Source organism: Colletotrichum jinshuiense, chromosome 3 (genome assembly GCF_051148585.1).
Source record: "Colletotrichum jinshuiense chromosome 3, complete sequence".
Lineage (NCBI taxonomy): Eukaryota > Fungi > Ascomycota > Sordariomycetes > Glomerellales > Glomerellaceae > Colletotrichum > Colletotrichum jinshuiense.
Window position 1 is genome coordinate 1258104 of NC_139310.1, and position 14118 is coordinate 1272221.

Below are 14118 nucleotides of genomic sequence, written 5' to 3' on the forward strand. Positions count from 1 at the left end.
CGTACCTGGCTAGATTGCGGATTTGAATATCACGATGAAACTGCTACTCTCGCTTGGGTTCCATCATTCCTTTTCGGAATCCTGACGCTCTTCATGGCGATGCGGGTGGCTACAAAATGGATGAAACTCTCAACATGGGGGATGGACGATTGGACAATTATATTTGCATACGTACGTCGGATGCCTCCCCGAGTGGCGAATTCAGACTGACAATCGGATAAACAGTTAATGATGATCGCGTTTTTGGTCGCAACATTTCTGGGTATGTAGACTTCGCTGCAGAGGCTCTGATCCCTGATGAAGGGCATTGATATCTGACGATTTTCTCAGGAAGACGACAAGGATTCGGGAAGGATATATGGACGCTCAGAGTGGATCAAATCACCTCGTTCATTATGGTGAGTCTCTGTTCATCAGATGAAGCAATAGTCTCGCTGACTTTTGACCACAGGGCTTCTTCGCCTTCGAGATTGTTTACTCCGTCACCCTCGCCGTCATCAAAGCCTCAGTTCTGTTCCTTTATTTACGCATCTTCGGCGCGATCACGGATACTTTCCGTCAGATCCTATGGGGCACGCAAATATTCAACGTCGCTATATGCGTTACATTTATCATTGTAAACTTCAATCAGTGCAAACCTCTGAGCTTCTTCTGGCACGGTTGGGACGGTACCACCCCCGGGTACTGCATCGATCTATCTAGCATGGCACTCGCACACGCCGCTCTGAATATTGCGATAGACGTTTGGATGTTGGTGCTCCCAGCGACGCAAATTTACAAACTCAACCTGCAAAAGAGACAAAAGGCCGGCATCATGTCCATGTTTGGGGTTGGTATTTTGTGAGTGCATAGATTGCTTTTCTCTCATCGAATGTCTGACTGACTTGCCTATCACAGCATTACCATCGTGAGCGCCGTCCGACTGAGGAGTGTATCGGCTTTCAACAAATCCTGGAACCCAACTTGTAAGAACCAACCCCAGTATTGACTCAACTTTCTTGGCTCACGAACTCTCCAGATGAATTTTTTGGTCTTGCGCTATGGTCACACATCGAACTATGCGTTGGTATTATAGTTGCGTGCATGCCGGCTGCCCGAACCCTAAGCCGACGTCTCTTCCCGGAATTACTCTATGTCGCCAATATCAGTACAGTAAGAGGGTCCACCAGAGCAACTGGAAACGTCAAGATTGTGTCTCAAGATATCGCCACTATCGCTGTAGAAGATGTGCCCGAAAGTTCGACGACCCACTCTAGGAAGAAGGAATCGTTTGCTACTCTGACGCCAGACCGGATGCCCTTAAGGCGGCTGACCACCGCTGACAGCTTGATGGAACTTTCACCAAGCGAGCAGGCTCCCTCGCTGTATGGCGGCTCAACAAAAGGAAGCAAGTCGAGCGACTGGTAAAATCAAACGAAAAGAGGAGCAAATCAATGATATGACAATGTAGTAGACGCAAGACAATTGGCAATACCCCACTGTGAGGCATATGATATTTGGATTACTTTTGGCACGCAGTATTGGTGGTATTACATAATTCTGATTATACCACGCGCAATCTAAATGTGTAAAATCTCTGATGCCCGAGAAACCGCAGACGCACTTTTCTCGACCCATTCACGCGCCTGTTCTTCGTTTCCGGAGTTTAGACTATCTTGTACAGCTGGGAATACATCGGCGCCGTAGCCATTGTCTAAGCCGGGCGCACTGACTACATTATGAAAGGTCGGACGTCCCGGGAGGCCGCCGGCGCTTGCAAAGCCTCGAGAGAAGTCGCGGTATTTGCTGTTGACAACATTGATGAGTACCGTGTCATTGAAGGCGAGTGCTTGCTTGGCAACCGTGGAAATTCGTTCAGCTGCCGCCTCAAATTCGGTGATTGCATCGTCGATCGGGGATAGATCAAGGTCGGGGTAGTCTTCCGCGATTGTTTCATTGAGATCCTCGTAGTAAGTCCTTAGCACTCGGCCAGCGTTGGGAAGATCCCACGGAATGATCACGTCGTCGGCAATGTGGTAGGCAATCAGAGCAAGCCACTGGCCCATGACCCGATGAATCTTGAAGCCAGGGTCTCCAAACTTTGCCATCCAGGTATATGAGTCGTAATGTCTGGTTATAATTAGTTCTTGAACAATCCACTATATCAATTCCTACACATACCCATGGTAGTGATAGACAGGATCAGTCTTGCCTCCGTCGGATCCAATGTCAATCTTGTCGGCAAGTCAGTCGTTAGAGTCCAACGTCAATGTCATTTGTAGACCTACTGCACTAATTCCGTTGTGGTAGAAGGCGGCATAATCACTACCGCTTCCGAGGGGAGGGATTTCGCCCTCAGTCGTGTTAAACCACATGTCGTACAATGTTGGGCCAACGCCCCAGCCTTTGGGGAAGAGTACTTTCTTCATCATCTCGATAGCAACTGTCTGAATTTCTCCAGATCCAGAGAGTGCAGTACGAGGCCCTGAAACGGCAACATCCAGGTTCAGATAGGCGACAGCGTTGGTGGTGAGCCAGGGCAAGTGACTCTCCACCCATTCCGTTGAACCTTGCAAACCAAACTCCTCGGCATCCCATGAGCCCAGGATACTACAGGACGCGTCAACTTCACTCTTTGAACTGCACAAGTTCATCAACACGGCAACACGAGAAAAACACTCACATTGTCCGCCGAGGTTTCCATCCCTTGTCAAGCAGCTTTCCAAATGCCTTTGCAAGCTCGATCAAAACTGCAGAGCCAGAATTCGGGTCTGCAGCCCCACCAATAACCCATGCATCGCGGTGGTTTCCAATAATGAGAACTTCGTCGGGATGGGTTCCGTTGATGATACCGATGACATCCCATGAAGGCGCAACTGTCTGGTTCATGAAATGAACCATGTCCAGCGTAGCACCGGGCGTCGGCCCACTGCTGTAAGTAATGTTTGGAAAAGCGCCGATCCAGCTGCTGCGGTTGACCTGCTCGGCGGAAAGCCCACTGCCCTCCAGTGCAGCAAGAATCGGCGCAGCATCCTTCATACTTATGGGGACGGAGGGGATTGTGGGGTTGTAAGGCGTCACATCGTTTCTGGGGCCGTCCTTCTCGGATGCGTATCCAACAGTAGATGGATCGCCAGAGTAGAGAGAAGAGAAGCGGACGCTGCCCCTCTGGATCATTGATGGATTTCGAGCAGGTCCGTCTGATGAATTGTCAGCCCTTTACTCACAAAATAGTTCATAACGCGGGGGTCGTCGCAGACCTGGGTACGCGGCATATCCGTTAGCGACGGTGATTTCCCCATCATCGAGGGGGTCGGTGAAAAGAACAGCACCGATCATGCCATTATCCTAGAAAGGTCAATCTCGGGCACCTAGACTTCTGTCCCACGGCATAAGACTCAACGTACTTGAGCATTTTTCACTTTGGTGCCTCTGTAAATACCGCCGTACATGGAGAGTGCAATTTTGCCCTTCAATTCGATCCCGGCGTCTTTCAAAGCTTGAAAGTCCCCTCGTTGACCGCGACTGATGCACGAGGTCAGCTCAAATATTCATGCAACAACGCCAGATTCCAACTTACCCAACATAGACGTATTCAGCACTGATGTTGCCACTACCACTCATGGCATGGTAGGCCGGAATTCGGTTGGGATAGCTCGTGGTCGGGTCTTCTTCCAGCATGTCCTCAATCAAGCTTACATCGTGGATGCTTCCATCAGGCCTGTTTAGCCTCAAAGTGGTTTCAATTGGTGCTGTGTACCAGATCCAGTACTCCTCGATAGAAGCATTCCATCCGGCATTGGTCCATTGTTCTTGTGTCCACACGGCCTGAGTTCGGTTGTGTCCGCCCAGGTGGTCTCCAGACGTGTAGTAGTGAGACCACTCATCAAGCGACTTGCTGTCAAAAGCGTTCACAAGTATCGACTCATACTCCGTAAGAGAGGGCGGATATTCCACAGCCAGGTCCCGCTTCTTGTGGCCATGGTCATGGTGACTATGGCTGCTGATGCGTCTGTTCAAGGCTGCCCAGTCACGCTGGCAAGCGTAGATGCCAGTGGCCGCAACGGCGATTGCCAACAAAGTTCGACTCATTTTCGAACTTATCACTTCAATTATTGCAGAGGCATAAGTCGATATTACTGGTGACTTCTACAGACCAGGGATTGCAAAAGCCATCCAACCCTCCCTCGGATACTTATATATGGACTAATTGATCGCAAACTGCATCATCACCACGAACCCCTCACCTGGACGACAAAAGATCCACACATAAGGCCATACAAGGTACAACTCCGCCAGCGGGGGATCGCGGCGTCGGTAATTTGCACTTCTAGACCAGGTCTCGAGCAGTTGCATGCAAACGTACCCGTCTTATCATGGTGGCGTGACGTGCTGTGAGCTTCCTATCCTGCGTAGCGTTCATGTGATGCAACGTGAGCGAGCGGAGAACAAGCCTAGTTTTGGCGGTAGAACTGCAGCTTATATTTCCGTAGGAGTGCTTGTCGGTGAGGGGTCGCTGGTTCTCGAGGATCTTGAGCGTGGGGTAAAGCTTGGCGTACGTAGTTCCAGGTGAGTTGGGTATCTCGACGTTTCCCTAAACGCGTAATCACTACCATATCGGCACATAATGTTGGGGAGCCGATGGTGTATCTTCCAAAAGCTTAATGGTTCATGTGCCGGTGTCGGAGTTTCCGGTCTTTGGTTTCCTTCGGTCACGGAAATGACTCCGATAGTGCCTTGGAGCTTGTATAATAAATATGGTAAGCTGACAAGCAACAGTTGGGCCAGCGAGAAACAGGGAAGTCACTCCAGAGAACCATGCTATGACGAATTTCAACCTCGTCAATAATGTTCTCTCGCAAGGAACTAATTCCTGCTGCTCCGACTGGCCTGGAGTAAGAAACAGGTTGCCGCGGCAGCCTCCATCAGAAACCCAATCAAGATAGATGCATTTATTCAGTTTTTCAGATGTCTCTAGTATTCAGTTTCTGGATGCCATGAATTTCCGATGGTAAAATGCTGGTCAAACCCAAACCGCCAGATCAACTGCGGAGCAGAAGTGATCTGGACGAACGAGACCTCGTCCTCGGACTCGGAGGAGAGGTGTCTCGAAAAGTCCCGAAAGGCTAGAATAAGCATATCACCGGAGCCTACCGAAATTTCGATCATGACACCTCAAGATTATGAAGCGAAAGCTCTCAATGCTACCGAACGTGGTTGCACAAAAGGAGCTCGGCATGGGCTGCCACAGCTACTGCTCTCAGAGCCTGGAATTCAAGGTTTCAAGGTGGTTCCAAATGGGGCGGAGTTTCCCCGGCGCACAGACTGGGACAGGCATCCGAGCTCTATCGTTAGGTACAAAGCGGCCACTACTATTTAGTACTGAAGCCGAAGTGCTTTTTGGTTAAGTTCCCCGCCAACTGCACTCCAGTTCCGTCTCCACTTCAAAGCGTCATCGCCCCCCCAAAGCTCCAAGCTCCAGAGCTCCGAGCTCCATCAGATCAAGCTGATCCACTCCCACTCAGCAACCTCCAACCTCACTGGACCTCTCCTTATCACAATTCAATCGTCGCTCAGCTGGCTGGGTTCGTCCATCACCTTATCATCATAGCTTATCGAGAAACAGTAACCGCCCAATCGCCCGTTATGTCGGAGAAGGCGCCTCTAATCGCGCCCGTCTCCAGCGCGAGGCCGACGCGGTGCCCATACGCCCAACGATGCTCCGCCGGGAGAGCCGCCGTGAAGGCCATTGGTCTTGCTGCCGCTGCCGGTCTGTTGTACTATAGCATCCCAGAAGGTTAGACCCCTTGAGAGACGACTTCATCGCTGGTTACTGACATTTGTTCGCATAGTCCAGAAGCACTTTGCCGGGAACAAGACCGAGGTCTGCATGACCCCGGCCTGTGTTCATGCAGCCTCTGAGCTCCTCTACAATCTATCGCCCGATTACAAGGAGCTTGACCCATGCACCGACTTTGAGGAGCTTGTCTGCGGTGGATGGAGAGACCGGCACGACCTCCGTTCTGACCAGGGCGATGCCTTCACCGGCACCATCATGTCCGAGAACTCGGAGTTGCTCCTCCGCCACATCCTTGAGGCGCCTTACCCCAAGGACTCCCAGGTATGTCCTTCTATCGATGTTGATAAGCTTCGCTAAAACCCCCCCACCAGCATTCGCACTTCTCGCCCCTCCGACTTCAGGCTGCCGATAAGTCCGCCGACGAGGAGAACTTCGACAAGATGAAGGCTTCGTACGATGCTTGCCTCGACGAAGACAAGATCAAGAGCGTTGGAGTTGAACCCCTCGTTCAGATTTTGGATGAGATCAAGAAAGCCTATCCGATCGAGGGCACTGCCTCTGTCGACGCTAGCCCGACCAAGGACACCATTCTCTTTCTTGCCAGATACGGTATTGATGCTTTTGTTGCTTCCGGCACAGGCGCGGATGATAGAGACCCGGACAGCGTCGTTGTATCTGTTGCACCTCCCGGGAGGTTGGGTCTTCCTTCCAAAGAGCGCTATGAAGATGAGAAGCTCGTTGAGAAGTACCGCGGCGTTGCTGTCGAGGTTCTCAGCGCTCTCTATCCTGACCAGAACAAGGACAACTTTGCCAAGGTTGTTGACCTTGAAAAGCTATTGGCAGCTGCGTCGCCCAGCACTGAGGAGCGTGAGGATGTCACGGTAAGCTTTTGGACAGGTACCACCGCAGTAGGAATTACAAGTACTAATACGAAGGCAGAAATACTACAACCCCATGCTCATTGACGAGGCTTCTGCTCTCACCCCGGAGATCGAGCTGACAGCTCTGATTCATGACCTGGCTCCCGAAGGGTTTGTTGTTGAGCGTGTCATTGTGATGGCACCCAAGTACATGACCGAATTGTCTACCATCCTCTCCGAAACCGACAGGGAGGTCATCCAAAACTACTTTATCTGGAAGGCCATCCAGTCCTTCTCATCCTACGTTGATGCCGATGCTGTTAAGCCGTACAGGCGTTTCGTAAACGAGCTTGCTGGAAAGGTGGGTGATCCTCTGACACTTTTACGTCGTATGTGTACTGATTTGCATAGGATCCCGAATCCGCCCCTGAGCGATGGCGCACTTGTGTCGGCCACGTTGACGACGGATTGGGCTGGATCCTCAGTCGCTTCTTTGTCGAGAAAGCATTTTCGGCCGAAGCAAAGAAGTTTGGTGACACCATCATCACCGACATCAAGACCGAGTTCACCAAGAAGCTCAAGGCCACCGAATGGATGGACAAGGAGACCACCACGAAGGCAATCGACAAAGTCCACAACATCATCCAGAAGATTGGCTACCCAACTAAGAGCCCTGACATCATGGATCCACCAAGCCTTAGCGACTTCTACAGCTCGGTCAACGTTAGCTCCGAGACCTTTTTCCAAAACGCCCTCGCTGTGCGTAGCTTCGCCGTTGGCTATGAATGGGCGGCTCTGGGCAAGCCTGTAGACCGTGAACAATGGGGTATGACAGTCCCTACCGTCAATGCTTACTACAACCCTCCCGGCAACGAAATTGTCTTCCCAGCTGGCATCATGCAATTCCCTGTCTTCGACGTTGAGGTCCCAGCCTATATGTCCTACGGTGCCTTTGGTTCCGTTGCTGGGCACGAGCTCAGCCACGCATTCGACTCCACAGGTCGCCACTACGATCAAAATGGCAACTATACGGACTGGTGGTCCGACGCCACTGTTGACGCGTTCAAGAAGAGGGCCGAGTGCTTCGTGGAGCAGTATTCCAACTTCACCGTCCCGGGACCGGACGACAAACCCCTCCACGTCAACGGGCGCCTCACATTGGGCGAGAACCTTGCCGATGCAGGTGGTCTATCTGCGTCTTTCCAGGCCTGGAAGCGCCGCGCACACAAGAACCCTAACAAGGACCTTCCCGGCCTGGAGCACTTTACCCAAGACCAGCTTTTCTTCGTCACGTACTCGAACTGGTGGTGCGGAAAGTCACGCAAGGACACGGCCATCAACCGGATCTATACGGATCCTCATGCGCCCAAGTGGGCTCGTATTCTTGGCACGATGGCAAACAGCCGGGAGTTCAAGGAGAGCTTCCAGTGCAAGAACAAGAAGCCAACTTGCCAGCTGTGGTAAGATGTTAAGCGGATCGCCATCTTAGCGGTATCAGAATGATTGCGTAGCGAACTGGGTCACGGTGTAAAGTATGTACGGTATATTACAGAATGCAAATTGTTGCTTGACTCAACTCCCTAATGTCCACTGAGTATGTTTTTCATTGTGTTATCTACTGTGATGTATCAACCAGTAGCCCACTACTGGCACAAATACCCAGATAATTTTAGCGTCTCTGATCGGCGTCTCTGGCGAAGAGATCTATGATTCTGGGTTGGTATGTATCAGCTACTGCTTCAGATAGTCAATTTTGGATCAACGTATTGGCTGGCAATACTTGTGCTGGCAATACTTGATATGCCGCTCCATATTGGCTGCAGGCGAGTAGCCTCCAGGCGAGCAGCCTCGGTCACATAGCCCCTGTACATCCTGGGGTGGTATTAGTTTTGACAAATCCTGTGTTGCTTCTTTTTTCTCGTCGTTTGTTGCCATATTGTCGTGAATGAGATCCGTCTCTTAATTTAGCACCCCCTGAATGAAACGCCCGATGGCCAGTCCTATCAAAGGAAGTGAGAAAGGCCAGTGTCTGTACAACGAGATGTGCCATGTGGATGGAAACCCATATTTCGAAAGGAAAAAAAAAAGAGTTTGGACAGAGCGGGATTTCAGGGGCAGTTCAATATCAAAATTCAATCCTTTGCAATGTCGACTAGTATCCAGCCCCGTTTGTACAGCGCATCACAAAGCACGTCTTGCAAAGTTGTCATGGTTCATTTTAGACAGGATGCTTTTTCTAAATAGTTAATCTAATCGAAACTGGATCATAGAAGCTTATCGATCAGAGCCTTTTTTACAATTTTTTATATCTTCTAATTTTTTAACCCTTTTCGATTCACTGGTAGATGTTGAACGAACTGTGTTCAACAAGTGGCAACATATCGGTAGACGGCCGTTCCGGATTGTTTTCGTGATGCGCGTATCTTGCTGTAATACTGCTGCGAAGTGCTATTGTTAACCCGGAAAATCTCGAAATAGCTGCGACTCCAACAGTCACAACCACACACCTAGGTTCAGTCACTAGATGCCATAGGTCAGCGTTTGCTGACTTTGCGTCTTATCTACGTCAAGGCACCAAGAACCAATAATAAACCAGAAGTGAAACCCTCCTACTTCAAAGGCTCGCAGGTTCCCGGACGGGGCAGGCCCGGGGCGAGTATGGGAGGGTCCAGATGTGGGTACCGGGTATCTGAGTTGCTCAACTCCTTGAGACAGGCCGTCCCGGGGTGCCCGTTTCGCAATTGTGTTGTTGAGGCGGCATTGTGGGGGCCCCGATCCACGGGGGCTGGATGTTTCTATTCTCGAACGGGACAGACCTATCACAGCAACTCGTCTTTCTTTCTTCGGAATTCTGCAAAACTCGGGGCACGCGGGCGGTGTCTCCATTTCTTTTTTGACAAGTGGTTCACGATTCACAGTTCAAGGTTTCGATTGACTCGGGCCAAACGAGCTGCAATTGCGGAGGTGAGCGTGCCAGATAGAACACCGACGGAATGGTTTGTACAGCCAGTGTTGCTGGTCTTGGCCATTTCTGTTGTTTTGACTGGGGTGGGCAATATCAGAGCCATCTTTTCGCTGTAGGCGGATAGCAATCTTAAGCTACGCTAACTCGCCTATTGACTACAGATACACAGGCCGCAGCCAGCAACTTCAACATTGACAAAATTTTTCAGCAGAGAAAAATCTTCTTTCGCCACTCAGGGAAGGTCCATAGCTATCCATGAGTTGCTTCGTCGGGCTTGCAGCCCAGCTAAGATGGCACAAGCACTTGCCAAGTACTCGCTGGGGGGTGGCGTGCGCATACTATGCTTGGCCACTATTGACCAGGCACGGAGCCGCCGAATGAGGTTGCACTGCTGGCTCTGCAATCTTAATGTTGAGGCTCTTGGGCGCCGGATGTTGCATCTCGATAGATTGCCATGGTGTCTGGCCCGGTGCGGGTAAATTAATGAAGGAGCGAGATATCAGATTGAAAGATGAAGCTTATTAAAGTCCTGTCAGGGGTCCCGGGGGGGTGGGCAAGGCAATCCCAACGTCAGTCCCGACGGGAGCTTAAACTTTTTGATGACTCGACAACGGCCCGCCGTTTTTGGGGGCTGACGGAGGTGCCAGCCGGAAGACGGGTCCCGACGGGACACTGCGCGGAAGGGAAGCATGGAAGGCATGGAAAAGAAGCTGGGAGCACCGTCGACTCAGGGGGCCCCGTTGGGCATCAAGGGGTATGGGTATCCCGGCCAGATTCATTTTTTTCACATGGCTCGAACTACCACCTTTGGTAGTATATGGCAAACTATTGCACCTGAACCAAGCGTCCAGAAAGCTCCCTCGCCGCGTCGGAGCTTTTCGGAGGCGCTTTGAGGCCAGGGCCCTCTGGATCGGTGCCTCATTGGATGGCACATCCTCACCGGGCGGATCCAGATATTGAAGTTTAATGGTACTGACCGGGCCTGGCATGCCTGATGCTTTGATTTCGCGATCTGCGAGTAAGTTGACCAAAAAAAAATCTCTTACTAGCGTGTATTGTATCCGGCGTTCCGCAGCAACAGGTTCCATAGCAACATGCTTTTGTAGCAAGGCCAAACATTCAGAGATGGGCGATGCTACGCCGCCGGATGATCTGCAACTGTGCATGTCTTGAGCTCGTTGGCAGGTTGGTCTCCAGTTAACCGGAGCTCCACTGAGAGTGCCACGGTGTAGACGCAGCACACGTCTTCCCCAGTGGTGATGTCAAAGAGAGACATCGTGGACGGGAGGTTTGGTGAGCTGGCTGTATCAAACGCATCTTCGAGTGGTGTGCGAGTGGATGGCTGGCGCGTCACTTGGCAGCCATGCGCGCATCGTCATCACGTTCGTATGGCGGTGCACCCAGACCGTGCGATAGTCACCGCCTTGGTGTTTCCGTTCGGTCCTCTTGGACGCTTGTTCAGTATGAAGATGATCCCGCCAAGAGGTAGTGTCCACTACCATGGCGGGAAGGTGAGAGAGAGAGAGAGAGCAATATCATTTCTTATCGTCGACTCCTGTTGAGGTGGCAGTGAGCGGCGCATTGGCACGCTAGCGCGGCTGTGGATGCAGCCGGGCAATGCCTATCGTAGACGCTTGCGCGTTTCGAGGCACGCCTTGGCGATGCGGCGGCGCAAGATGTGATCGCCGGGGGCTAGTGGCTAGCTCTGCATACGGCTGCACACTGTAGCAGCTGTAGCAGCTGTAGCAGCAGCGGCATTGGCAAATTCGGTAGAGAAGGGGGGGATTTCCCACTTGGCGCCGGGCTGCAGATCATGTCACCCAATCTGGCCAAGAGACGGCCACCGGAAGTGATGCGCGCTCCCACCGCCGCCCTATTGAAAGCCAAGTCAGCAAGCGAAGACGGTCGAAATGTCCCCGGTGCAGTCACATGCGCCCCCGGGGATGCATGTTTTTGGCATGCGCAACTGTGCTGCGTAAAGATTTACCCGCAAAAAAATAACAATAATAATTGCAAATACATTTCGCGATGCATCATCATCTTGGCTTCCTTTTCCAGAGCCTCGTTGGGTTGCGATGCACGCTGGAAAAGAAACACGGCGATGCGTTTGCGTGTGGGCCTGACGATGTCCAATAGATGATGAAGAACGCCAAGTCCTTTCGGGGAGATGAGGTCAAACATCCTGGGCGGTTGCATCATAGAGGCTTCCATCGCGAAAGAACACGGGGCGAGTGAGTGGATGAGTGGATGGATGGACGGGTTGGGGGGAAGCCCCAAAAGCCAAGAAAAATCCACAGGAATAGAAACGGGCGGCTAGTGGGAGTCCTGCACGTTTTACATTCTACACACATCCTATAACTCCGTCGCAGTAGTGAGCCTCCGTCCGGACTGTGTGCGGCCTCCGGCATCGTGTTGTGGTGGTTTCTTGTTGAAGCCTCACACACGTAGTGAACGAGGCCATCACTTTTACAGCGTATCACAGCTCAAACCCACATATTGATCAACGGTTGCACATATAGTATACATACCTCCACTAAGATGAGAGGTGGACGGAGAGAAGGGGGCCAAGATTCCAGATGGATCATGGCTTGTATGGCAGACGTCTGTGTGTTGTGATTATTCTCGGTGCCCGCTGTCAACACCTAACCAAGGTCACTGGCCTGGCAATGGAGGCAGGTGTCATTTCACTGTGACAACTTGGGCTCGGATGGCACGACGTGTTGGAAATTGAGTCGTCGAGTACATCGGCAGAAGTTTTTCTTTGGCCGTAATCTGCGACAGGGCGGCTTCGCACTTCCTCGTCTTCGTAATCATCATCAAAACTGTCAAAGTCCACCCTGCGCCTTGGCGACCCAGCAACCACGAAGCCCGAGAGGGCCCAACGTCCAGGTTGAGACGTCGACCAGGGAAGGACGTTGCCTGAAGAGGCAATCTAGATGTGTAGGAGAGACAAGCCAGGGGGGAGGAGGGTACGGGCGGCCCTCTTTTTTGACTTCTATTTCAATTTGGATGGTTGATACCCCCGTCAGCGGGAAAGGGGAGTGCTATCCAAGGGGATCTGCTGTGTGGTGTAGCGCAAAGGCACTGGAAGTGGTAGGGTGGTAGGGCAACAGTGGTTGATGGCTAGTGCTAGTGTGTGTTACCTTATCTCTGCACCTGGTCGTTTTCTTCACATGTCCGGCCAGAGCGGTGTTTCGCCCGGGTGGGTTCCGTCTCCTGAGTCCCGTCAAACTGCCACCAAAATAAGAACCGGTCCAGAGGTGCTTCGGTGTAACCCCCGGCGGCTTTCTGCTGCAGTTGACGTTCTGTATTGTGTCTTTTTCTGTCCCGACACATTTTCGTGCCCAGCGCAGGTGGGGAAAAGAATGCAGTGTCTGGCTGATCGCTGCGTGCGTGTGTGCACATAGTAGGCGGTGTCTGGGTGGCTTCGCGAGCCATCGTTATCTATCTAGGCGAGGCGTATTGTGTAGGCGTCAACAACGGCTTCAGAGAAAACGCATGTGCACATCGTGGCAGGACGGACAGAAGGACGAACACTTGGAGCATCTCGGTCTTCTTTCCATGACTTCAGGGGGGGGAACGACAAGCCGACGAGGTCTTGGCAAAGATGCGCAGCTCTCATTACGAAGGGAGCTTGTCGTGCGCGACCTGCGGCCAAGACCAGAAAACACGGGCTGGCAGATATCCAATATTGTTGAGGCCGGCTTGGCCCTGCTCTTCTTTTCTGGTCCCGGTGCAGCAGCAGCAGGAACGTGGAAGCCTTCCAGTGCGAGTCACCGTCGTGGCCTACTCCATCAACGCGTTTCGAGGTCTGAGAGGCGGATCCTCCCATCTCTTGGCGGCCAGAGCTTCGATCGTGAAACGAAAGTCCCGACTCGGGCAGTCGGGGGTCCCCCGTCTCACGTCCGCTTCTGCTGTTACGGGGTTGGTTTTTTTTTAAAAATAAATAAAAAATTCTTTTGATTTTTTCCGTCTCTTGCAACTGCCAGCATCAAAGCAGTGGTGACGGGAACGGCTGCGGGAGGCAAGGAAGTGAAGGGCGGTCCGCAGCGCAGAAGCGCGCGCAGGCGCCCTCTCATGTGCGTAGTCCGTTCTGCCCATCTATAGAGGCCCGAAGTCTGGACCAGACCCTGCTTTTGCTCTACACACCAATGCAATACTGTGCATGTAAAGGCTGTTCCAGCACGTTGCCTGACGCATGCTTTGAACAGGCTTATGCTTGGGCTATTGAAATTTGCCGATTCATCTCCCGCCAGCCATCGTGTACCCCTAGGCTCTCTCGTAAACCGCCGCTGTATGAAGGCCGGCTTCATCTTCAAATCAGACAGACAGGTATGAAAGCATCGGTCTGCGGCGCGTGGGCGATCGCTGTCGAGATGGAGCCCCGTTGGCCGTTGTTCAGATAAGGAAGCCTCAAAGAATGAATCAAAGAAGCTGGCTAGCAGCGAGAGGGTGTGAAGCACGGCCCCCCACACCACGATGCGCGGCACAGGTGCCCTGGCGGGCCCCCGATT

The 14118-nt window shown here is 52.1% G+C and overlaps 3 protein-coding genes across 3 annotated transcripts; 2 read left to right on the forward strand and 1 right to left on the reverse strand.

Moving 5' to 3' along the window:
* Positions 1 to 141: 141 nt before the first annotated feature.
* Positions 142 to 1407, forward strand: EsH8_III_000372 (uncharacterized protein; the record flags this gene model as incomplete). The annotated part of the gene is made up of 6 exons (XM_083262097.1): positions 142 to 171; positions 226 to 262; positions 331 to 398; positions 452 to 840; positions 898 to 965; positions 1019 to 1407. 6 exons carry the CDS (start codon positions 142 to 144, stop codon positions 1405 to 1407), a joined length of 981 nt encoding a protein of 326 aa, XP_083122584.1.
* Positions 1408 to 1559: 152 nt separating this feature from the next.
* Positions 1560 to 4071, reverse strand: EsH8_III_000373 (M28 family metallopeptidase; the record flags this gene model as incomplete). The annotated part of the gene is made up of 7 exons (XM_083262098.1): positions 1560 to 2109; positions 2161 to 2213; positions 2268 to 2589; positions 2663 to 3179; positions 3207 to 3327; positions 3387 to 3504; positions 3560 to 4071. 7 exons carry the CDS (start codon positions 4069 to 4071, stop codon positions 1560 to 1562), a joined length of 2193 nt encoding a protein of 730 aa, XP_083122585.1.
* A 1554-nt stretch (positions 4072 to 5625) lies between these two features.
* Positions 5626 to 8103, forward strand: EsH8_III_000374 (M13 family metallopeptidase; the record flags this gene model as incomplete). The annotated part of the gene is made up of 5 exons (XM_083262099.1): positions 5626 to 5776; positions 5832 to 6100; positions 6151 to 6660; positions 6719 to 7000; positions 7051 to 8103. 5 exons carry the CDS (start codon positions 5626 to 5628, stop codon positions 8101 to 8103), a joined length of 2265 nt encoding a protein of 754 aa, XP_083122586.1.
* Between the last annotated feature and the right edge of the window lie 6015 nt (positions 8104 to 14118).